The sequence below is a fragment of the Saccostrea cucullata genome, unplaced genomic scaffold (assembly GCF_032062105.1).
Source record: "Saccostrea cucullata isolate Sc308-1 unplaced genomic scaffold, CSIRO_AGI_Scuc_v1 ctg774, whole genome shotgun sequence".
Taxonomy (NCBI): Eukaryota; Metazoa; Mollusca; class Bivalvia; order Ostreida; family Ostreidae; genus Saccostrea; species Saccostrea cuccullata.
Genome location: NW_026929681.1, coordinates 330,346 through 341,852, shown reverse-complemented (window position 1 = coordinate 341,852; position 11,507 = coordinate 330,346). Strand labels below are relative to the sequence as shown.

The 11,507-nt window shown below is 30.3% G+C and overlaps 1 protein-coding gene across 1 annotated transcript; it reads left to right on the top strand.

Moving 5' to 3' along the window:
• Positions 1-2,200: 2,200 nt before the first annotated feature.
• On the top strand, positions 2,201-6,602 carry LOC134281786 (uncharacterized). The gene is made up of 7 exons (XM_062764219.1): positions 2,201-2,291; positions 2,772-3,044; positions 3,336-3,455; positions 3,905-4,153; positions 4,713-4,802; positions 4,965-5,063; positions 5,722-6,602. The coding sequence occupies exons 1-7, from the start codon at positions 2,219-2,221 to the stop codon at positions 6,387-6,389; spliced, it is 1,572 nt and encodes a 523-aa protein (XP_062620203.1). The 5' UTR covers positions 2,201-2,218; the 3' UTR covers positions 6,390-6,602.
• Positions 6,603-11,507: the final 4,905 nt, after the last annotated feature.

The following is an 11,507-nucleotide window of genomic DNA, read 5'->3' as shown; positions in this document are numbered from 1 at the left end:
GAACTAATTAGCTGGAGTTCCTGAGCACACTTTACTTCCAAGATGCTAAATATAGAATCTACAACTCTATTTTTTGCGTGGAATAAAACTTCAGCTTAGAGTGTCGTACATTACCATAATTTCTATGATATTGATTTGATTGCTATTTTTCAAAACGTGAGTTTTTTTTTTTTTCATTTCAATTTCATCCAAAATTGATTAATTAAAAAGTTTTTTTGTTTTAAACAGACGGATTTTGATAATAGAATTTTAAGGAAACCGGAATGCACCAGTATTGCATTCCCCATACCAAATTGATATGATTGCTGCAGGCTAACATGCAGCAAGTCTGCTGCAAGTTTGTAGAAAACGAAATTGTTCGCATGAAGAAAATTTTTTTGTTTGCAGATAATTGCTGCTAACTGCGATATTGCGGCAAACATTGCAGCAACTGCTGCAAGCTTGCACCAAATTCGCTAGAACCAAACATGATGGATGCGGGAACATCGAAAGAAACATACACGTATGAAAACAAAATGATTTCTTAGATAGTGGTAATTAAGTAACTGGCGTAATTCCTACATGTATGTGAAATCTTAATCTATTTACTATGAATTTCAGTCCAAATTTCAATATCAAATATGTACGCTCTTAAATTTTAATTTTTTAAATCAATTATGTTAACGATGACCTCATTTTGTTTCTAATATATAATATGTATAATATCTATGATGTGCTTTCATCATTTATCAGGTTCATCTAAGAAAGCCGACTGGGATTTTATTGTATGAAAGCTACAATAAAGAAACTCTTTAATTTAGTAATTTCTTAGCCCTGTCTCAGAAATGACAGAAAAGAATGCATTCAGAGGACTTTTTTTGTGAAAAAAAAAGAAGGGAAGAAAACACATTTATCGTGAAAACTGTCTTATCATTCTGTGAATTCCGAAGTTTTATTGTGTTCCCATGATGTTTTTAGACTGTGCAGTCTGAAACCGTGTCTATTCCGACCTGAAATTTGTCTCCCACTGAATGTTGTATTATACTTTGTACTTGAATATCATATTCAGTAGAATCTCTGAATTAGTTATTTGCAATGGCTTTCATTTTCATATCTGGAAATCAAATCAAAGGAAGGAAAATGAGCGAAGATGCTCTTAAGAAAAAAAAATGATAACAGTCTATAAACGGAAAAAAAATCCAAAATTAGAATTTTTGAGAGGATATTTCCTCCTACAAAAAATAAAAGTACTACGTTAAGAGAAAACGGAGCATGAAAAGAGTGAAACAAGTTTACTTTCTATTTCTTATTTTTGCTGCATTTCCTTTCCTGAACATGTATTTTATCTTAGAATTTTTTTTTACCCAGATAGAAAAGCAACAAAGCTAGGTTAACGTTAGTTACTTCTTTTTTTTACAGGCAAGGCCATAACGACAGTGATGGTTTCGTTGAGAAAAATAAATATATATATATATATATATATATATATATATATACATATCATACACATTTACTCATGAAATAAATTGTGCGTCAAATAGATGGAATTTTATAAATAAAACATTCCGATTAGCTTCCTTTTATGCCGTGAATTCTAAGGTTTGTGAAATACATGATGAAGCTTTAGGTTAGCGAAAAAAATATATATGGATGATATTGAACTCACAAATAATAATTTCACATGTAAGCTGAAATATCTGGTACGTTTTACTGACCAGATATTGTCTACATTTCTTATGTCTGCTTTTTACAAAACTATCGAGCTAATTACAATCAAATGACTGCCAATTATTCCTAGGCATATAGAAATTTGTTTAAAATTAAAAAAAAAAGAATTCTACACTCTTTTTAGAGCTTAAATTTTAAATTTAAAATTTCCGATTCAATTGGTTACATTGTGTATACATTATTACTTTTTATTTATATATTAACGGATTCCTACGAGAGACCGATCTCTACATCCCGTAGTGAGATTCAAATCCTTACAATGCAACTTTTAAACACGCTCTCACCTCTGCGCCACACAAGCAACTCCTTCAAGAAATAAATTGTGAAACTCTGTTAATTGTACTTAGTGTTGAAAAATACGCAACAATATTGGTCATAGATAAATTGACAAATCGAGATATACTTCCTTATCGAAAAGACATATACATGTTTTCTTATAAAATCAGAAAGAGTACACTTATATTGTTCAACTAAAGCATTGACATTTAAACACTCCAATGGACTGTTTATAATGATTCGCGTGATTATTACATTAATAAGTTTGTATACATGCCTCTTTTACTTGAAGAAGAAATTTGTTTTAGGTAAGTACTTTGATATTTACATTTACAGCAGAAGTAAAGACAAAGGTGGTCATTTTCATTATTTTAACTACACAACCATTTAGGTTTCAAACATCAACTTAGTGTAGGGGTACAAAAAAATTAATTTTATGATCTCTGTTGCCTGAGCTTTAGGGCTTAAACACTAAACGAATTCTATATTTAAAAACTTTTTTTCTGGCCATCGTGAAAATTGTTGGCATGATTGTGATACATGTAAGTGTTTAAAAATAATTCAATTTTATAAAGGAGGAAGATGAATATGTTCAGCTTTCGACCTTTCATTTGGTCAGTCGAAAATCAATAGTAATAGGTCAACTGGGGCTTCTATAGAAAACACATCTTAACAATAAAATAGCGATCAGGATATTAAATTACATATAAATGTCTAAAAGGTGATAATAGAAGAAAACAGTCTCCTTAGTTCAATTATTAAATACCGGTATTTCTTAATTTTTCTAGGGTTGACTGAGGACCAAAAGTATACAGTAACACTCATACCTTCAGAGGCCATGCTTAACGAAGGGGAAAGCTTGAAGGCTCGATGTAGCATACCTGGTCTTTCTGCTATGGACATAATTCTGAAAAATCTTAAAATCCGGTGGTACCACAACGAAAAGTTATTGCCAACACATTTTTGCCAATTCAAGAACCCCGAGACCATGAACAAAAAGTATGATTGTAATATCGTCCACCAACAGCAAAACAACATTAGCTTTGAGTTTACCATAAAAGGTTATTTTCATCATTAAAATAATCAATGAAAAATATGAAACAGTTCATTTTGTAATGTACTCTCTTTGAATCTTCCACTGAAGAAGTTTATGAACCATATGTTATCCAAAGAGTTGTTTAATTTCTACCAAGGAGCTGTTGACAAGTGCAGAAGAAAGGAAATATGTAAATTGTTGTAAATTTGATTTTAAGTAAGATAAATATCCGTGTTGAAATTATAGGTAAATGTAGGTAAAAGATAAATTACGTGTTATGAATAGGATGACAGCTTATCGTTTGTTCTTATTTTAGATGTTCTGAAAAAGGACTCTGGTAATCTCACCTGTGAAGTATTGAAACAAGAGAAGCAGCATGGTAAACTGATAGGGGAAAAACTCATTGCAAAAGAAGTCGTGGTAATCAAAGTTAGAGGTAAGTTCAAGTAACTTGCATTTATAAAACATGTAAAATGTTTGTTCAAGTACTACTTTGGTTTTATTGGAAGCTAAACTAGGATTGCCTTTGCATATTCGAGGTTTAAAAAATACGAATTAAAATGAATATGAACACATTAATATTTTCAACACATATTGAAACGTCTGATTGTATGCCTATTGCTAAATTGATTTTATATATATATATTTTTTTTTTTTTTTAAACAAAGATATATGTTATTAATAGAATACAACAACACGAATACAATTGCTCATGTAATTTTCATAAAAAATGAAGAAAGTATATGAAAAATTCCAAAATAAAAACCAAAAACAAAACCTAAAGAACATTTGCATCAATCGTAGTCTTTCAATGCTTGACACTCATGTTTTATTAGGATAAAAATAGAACTTCGCATATCATTTGCTTGATGATTTTACTTGCAGAGCCCATTACTACAATGTACTTCAATTTTGACCAATCGTTAAATGAAACCTTAACACTTGATAACAATGCTACCCCACATCGCATTGAAGTTGATGCAGGAATGTATAGTCCAAATTGTGAGGTAAAGGGCAGTACTCCTCAGGCAGAAGTGATTATCATGTTGGGAGACGACACAATAAAAGGAAAAACAATTAATATGCCAGAAGAAAGGGGAATGAAATTCATTGCAGATAAGATGGAATTTAAAGGTGTTTTTTTTTCTTCTTTTTTATGAGAAACATTGACGATACATCTGGTTTTAGTCAATTATAATAATTTTGAATTTAATTTAGAATTATAGAAACTAAATTATTAGAAAATATTTAATTAGTTTATATGAAGAGTAAATGAGATTTTACTGAAAAAATAATCCTTTTTTCTATAATGTTCTTGTTTATATGTAATATTGACATGACAGTTGGTTTTGGTCATTCATCATAATGTTGGATTAAATACAAATAGTAATTATTTTTTTTAGGATTTTTCTTATTAGTTTACATGACTTGTAGTTGCAATTTTTCCTAATATAGTTTAAAGAAAAAGAAAAAAAAATAAAAATAAAATTCCTTATAATTTTTAGACGTCAGTAAAAAATAAAGAGAACCAAAAAAAATTTTAGAATTATTTTCAGGTTGACAGTTTATTTCTTGACAAAACCGGGAAAATGTATACGAATAGAATAATGTTAATATTTAAAATTGCAGTTTTAAGTATTTTGATTTAAATTATGTTGAGGTCATCAACATTAATTTTAAAGAAATTAAACAGGTAACACAGAATCGTCATTAACGTGCAGATCCAGCGTATCCGGTCTTCTAGGGGAAGTGGAAAGAACATTTTATATTGTTGTTCATGCAAGTAAGTTAATGATGCAACAGTTCATTTGTTCTCAATCTTTTATTTCTTTTTAAGTGGCGAAGCCTCGTGCAATTTACAATTTTTTTTTATGGTGCAGGATTACTTTAAAATGTTTTATTTGAAAACGCAAGACTTATAAATAAGGTTCTAATTGTTTATTAGATTGCAGTCACTGTCAAGATAGAAAAAATTGCAGCAACGGAAACGAAAGTTGTCTTGAACCTTGTGAGGAGGGCAGGGATGGTCATTTTTGTGGAAGAGGTAATGTAGTTCAAAGTCATCTACTGAAACCATCATCAGTTTATTTTCGTTCAAGCTGAAAATATTGTGTTTAATTTGAATACACATTTCAATTTATTTTACTTGGGACTCAACTACATATTTACATTAAGGTCATATATAAATCAGAAGAAAATATTTTCTTTTTCTAAAAAAAAGACTTACTTCGTCTATAGAATATTTAAATTTGATATGACTCTATTTATCTTTTTTTTTTAAATTTAAATGAATAATACATCTAAATTTCTTTTAATTTATAAACAAAATTGAGACATTATTTGAATTACTGAATTCTTTCTATCAAAACAAATTGGGAAAGCATTGAAAATAAATAAATTGGAATATGGAATAAAATAAGTTTGATAACTCACAGGGCAAACCTTGCTTTTATTAAGAAAGAAAAACAAACATACAACACAAAAACGAGAACAAAAAAATCCAAAATAAATAAATAAATAAAGAAATAAATAAATGAAACATTTTTTGTATGAACGCGGAAATGATTTATTTTGGACAGATTAAGTGGGTCTTTTCTGCGATGTTGCATAGTTTGCAATAGTATTCTTTTAGCAAAGGTGTTTTCGTATCTATTTAAACAGAAAAAATGATATTAATTAGTCAGAATATATTTTCTCTACAGATGCAAAATTATCAAAATTATCCTTGGTCGTCATATCCGCCATTTCAACCGTTCTGGTAGTATTTCTCATCATTGCAATAATCATTATCGTATACAACAGAAAAAGGACTCGCCAACAGAATACTAGAGAGCCTATCACTATTGACGCACTGTCCAACAAGGATACCCAACAGAAGTACGAAGCGTTAGCAGTAAAGAAAGAGGAGAACACATACACCTCCCTTGGGGGTCTAGGGGAGGAAACAGGTCGGAGAGTAGAAAACCAGTGCACATCCACTGGAGGCAGAAGGAAGAAATCAGGACGGAGGGAGAGACAACGGGACACCTCCATTGGCATCATGAGGGAAGAATCAGGACGGAAGGTGGAAAACCAATACACCTCCATTGGGGCCAGGAGAGCGAATGGATCAGGCCGGGGAGAGAAGAACCAATACACCTCCATTGGGGGCAGGGAGAACGAATCAGAACGGATATGGGAAAACCAATATACCTACATTGAGGGCAGGAGGGAGGAATCGGTACGCAGAGAGGAGAAGCAATACACCTTCATTGGGGGAAGAAGGAAGGAAACAGGACACAGAGGGAAGAACCAGTACACACATCAATTAGCGGCGGCGAGCACGACTTACCAGGAAAAACACACTTATGAAAACGCTGAGTTTATTTGATTCTTGTGATCCTGAAAAGATTAAAAGTTCACGTTCTTTTTTATGATATCAATTTCAACCGATACGAGAACTATTGTTTTTTTTTTGTTAGATTTAAGTTATATAACAAATATCTTTCCATACACATATCTTCTTCAACTATGTCATTTCAAATTGTAGCACCTAAAAGTTCTGTAATGTCATGGTCTTATAAAATTCATATAATATTGCTAATTTACTTATTTAAGTTTAATTTTTTTGTACTAAGAACAATATTTAAATCATTTATTTTAACTACTTGTACAGCATGTCACAAGTTCATAAAATATGACAATGGTTTTAGGTAAAGAAATACTAAAGGATAACATGAATAGGTTTGGTCAGAAAATATAATGAAATCCAGAAATCTTAATTAACGAAAATGATGACAGAAGTGAAGAAACGAATGTACAGTGATCAATTCTAAATATAAATGTACATAATCGCCAATGTTCACTTCTGGTAAGGGCACAGACAAGTTTTCTCCCTTCAATCCCTGACTCAAACCTCCGCCATTATCTACGTGTATATTTTTTTCTGTTTATCTAGTACAAGTTCTGTGTTGAAAAGTTTCTTTTTTTCTCTATACCCCTTAATAGTGAAAGCTACATTTTCCTTAGTGAACATTGTGTTTTGAGTTGACCATAGACTTCTTTCAGAATCTTGTCCAGTTATTTTTCTACTTACCACACTTTCTTTCAAGAACGATGATTTGTATAATGTTCTTCTGTGAAACGATTTCTTTCAACATAAACACAATGAAAAGTACATGAATTTAAGTTCAAAAGCCAATAACATTACAAACTAAGAGCAGAGCAAATACGGACATTAAACATCAGATGCAGGATCAGGTACATTGTAAGAATAACTTTCTTATCCGCCGTGTGCTCCTAGTCATTTTCGAAAAAAAAAACATAACAGAAAACCCTGTCAACGATTCAGTGTTTAAATATTTGTATTATATTATGAAGACGTATCCAGACCCGGAAACTAAAAGCTAGAGAAGTGTTCATGCTAACACTTTGACACTTCTCGATGATCGCTCATTTTAAACCATTTTAGTTGTTATGCTGAACAGGGATGATATCGATTACTTTCAAAAGTAATTGATTAAATTCAATGACTTTAGATTTAAAAGAAAATCGATTACAAGCTGATTACAACCATTCTTAAAAGTAATCGATTACATCTCATTACTTTTCCATCATCATGATTCAAATTTACTTGTGATTACTAAAGATAACATTATTTTAAAAAAAAAAAAAAAGATAAATGTTTGTTTTTTTTTTTAAAATCATCATTCAAATTTTTAGGTATAGATATGACAAAGTTTGGTTACGTGTATTTATCTAGATGATAATAAGATGGCTCATCTGATCATCTTCCTTTTATCATATATAAATGTACTTATAAATATATATGTTATTGTTGAGGAAAACAAACATATTTCTAATTTTTCAATAAAATGAGACATTATTATAGTTATTTTAAAAGGGATTAAATAGAGAATATGTTGTGTACATATATAATTGACAATTTCGATATGAGTGATGGATCTTTCAATTAAACTGCCAATCGTTGGATGTTTTTACTAGTCTAAGAATATAAACACTCTGACCGGACAAGCATAATTAGTTCACTAATGTTATTACCTTAGCTAACCCTTCTAAAGTACGCATGTATTTTAATGCTAAATAATTCCCTTATTTTAGTAAATCAAACAAAGTTATGATTCTTAGAATACACATCAGAAAGATATATTGGATGAAACAAAATACTTGTATATTTAAAGATTTACTCTGTTTAAGAGGGGAAAATTGCATTTCATACATATGAATTGAAACAAAAAACAGTCAAAATTCAAAATGATCCTGTAGAAATTTTCCTCAGTATTCATATAAGGCCACAGAAGACTAATTGCTTGGATGCAAACGTATTTTGAAATGAAAACTGAATATAATTAGGAAATGAGAGAATTTACTAATTGCCTGGCCAATGAAACTCATAAAGAGGAATTTCTGAAGGCAATAAAAGTTATAGCTATAAATATAGCCTATATTTTTAGTCAAATTTTTTTTCTTATAAAAAAATTTGCACACTGAAAAATATTCACTGAATATGATTTAAGACCATCCTTTTATGAACTTTTTTAAAACATTGTAATCATAGAGTAATCAAAAAGTAATCAAGACTTTTAATGACAGCAATTGATTAAATTACGATTACTTGTAATTAGGCAAAAGGATAATTGCTGATTACTCAAACTGCAATCGATTACAGCTGATTACGATTATTGATTACGATTACCCCATCCCATATGCTGAATGCATATATATCCTATCTCCCTCATGATTGAGATTTCTCATTCTCGCATTGTACCCAATAAATTTTGTAAAATCCTGTAACCAATATAGTTTTTTGACATTTAAAAATATAAAAGCCACAAATTTATTTGTTTGTGAAGAAAGAGGAGTAACTCTTTATTATTTAGAACAACAGTCTATCATTTTGAGAAAGGGACTTTTTTGCTGATGTTAACACTTTTTTTCCAACTTTTTCCTGTCTTTTGAATCTGCCGAAAATATTAAAGACTCGGCATTAAGCAGCTTTAAACAATTTTAGAGTTGTTTATCGAAAGTTTGATACAGGAAATGTTTCAAAAATTTATTTATTTCGTACAGGCGTAATGTCTGAAAAATCACTCATTTCAGTGAAAAATGAACATATCATAATTTATCCGTATTGATTTTCATGCTGTGTGCAATGATACACATTATTACAACGTTCAAATTATTTTCTGAAAAATAATATTATATTTATTCCCATGTTTACATCAAAAATAGAATATTAAAGATTAAATTGATCAACCAAAGAGATACAAGTATTGTGTAAAAAGGTCTAATTAATTGTACGGATTCACATTTAAATGCACAATGACATTTTTTTTTCGATTTTGAATTATGCTTTACCTTAAAATACTTATCTAAAACGTACTCCTAAAAAAATTGTTCATTTAACCACTTTTACGAATGACACACCTTAATATATATTTAGTGAGTTCGAATCTCGGCTGCAACTGATCTTAGTTGACAAAAAGGGGTAGCAACTGTTCCTTCGCCATGCACTCGGCTTTTGAATTTGCAGGTTCTTTTAGATCTTAAAAACCGAGATTCCGTGTCAATGCAAGCGTTGTCATGATAAAGACCCCTCGTTTCTCAATGACCCTGAGTACCGAGTATAGGAAATGAATCTAAAGCCTTCCATCGACCTACATGTAAAAATTCTCGAAAGAGACCTTTAACAACATGCATCCGAATCAGTCTAATGTTATAAATAAAATATTTACCGTACTACAGTCTGTTATCCTGATCATTTACCGTCCAAGTAATTTTTGATTGATAATCAAAGTTCATAAATATCTCGTTTTCTTGAAATGAAAATATTGGCTCTTTTTTTATTATTATTATTTTTTATTGTTCTACCAATGCCATTTTTGTTGTTGTTGACCTCTTTCATACATGTATGATTGTATGATTGAAATGAGGACAATAAAGGTACTTTGATCTTTATTATCTAAATAGATTTATAACTGAGCAACAAAGGGGTAAATTCACGAGGTGCCAATTCTCAAAATTCATAAGGTTTCTCACGTATTAAAAAAGCTTGGACCTTTTATGTAACATAGAAATCATTGCTCCTTTTTCGCAAAAATGCATCCAGAGATATGTAGATAACATATCAAGCTTACCTTGCATTTGTGACTATTTTTTTTTTTTTGGAAAATTCTCGCAAGATTTTATAATCCCATAGCGTCGACTAAAAATAATTGAAAGAATTTAAAAATTAATTATGATATAAAGATCACGATATTTTTTTGAATCGAGTTTTTAGGGTTAATTGCATTGTTAACTTGTTTTTTTTTCTGTAAATAACATGATTTGGTTTTCATCGAATGCATATTGAGTTTTTTTTATGTGTCATTGAAACGCTCAAGTAAATAGAAAAAAAGCGACTCAAGGGGTATCATTTCCGATTCATAAAGAATGTTTAAAAAATAGTTATCTTTTATCTTAAATAAATCTTAAATAAAAATCATTCTTTATGTACTTTTTCACAAAAAGAAAATGAGATAAATATTAAATTTTTGGCTAAACATTTATATAAATGCGATATTAATAAAATTCATCACTGTATACTGAAAACATATTTCTATTTAATATCTATTGAATATAAAGAGCAGTGGAAATTGAAATGGTTAATATTTATGGCATAAATAAAGCAGCGCAGATTGAGATAGTCAGAAGATTGATTTATTTTGAACTAAAAAAATCAAAAATATGATCAATTGTCAGAATTTTTCAGTGACCCTTTGATTCCCCCTCCCCTCCTTTAGTTTAATTCTCCAACGGCACGGTTAAAACATCAATGTCCTAATCTCATGCAGAGAGATTCGTAGAGACTACAAATATTGGTCTGGTGTCCATACGATTAATCCCCTGCCTCGTATCACATTATGTTATTTAGGGTTTCAAACACATTAACAAACTTTTTTATGCTAGAGAGACTGGGAGTTATTATTATTTTCTTTTAGAAAAATAGCTATAAGTTCTGAAAGGTCATTTCACTACAATGTCCTACCTACACTGTAATAGCTATAAACAATTCAGAATCATCACATCTGACTCTCGGCTTGTAAGAGATTGACACTTTGGTAAAGGGTATTTTAAGTACTTACATCTAGTGTGTTTATGGTGTCCGTACACAATCTTAAGTGCAATTAGAGCTTTTGTTGTAGCGCATTACTTTTACTTCCTCTTTCTATATACATGGAGATATTCGTCGTTGTCGAAAATACCCATTGTAGACTTCTTCCAAAAGAAGACAACTTAAACAAAATATAATGTGTGAAATACCCATTTTAGACTTCTTTCAAAAGGAGACAATTTAAACAAAGTTTATCTTAAGCTTAATTGTCTCTTCAGGATTGTCAATCTATGTTAAATTGCTTTTGCGTTTTGAAGGGTGAACAAATCAGGCAAAGCAACCCTTTACCAATATTTGGTAAAAATGATTGTGAAAACTCATCATAGAAAATAAGGG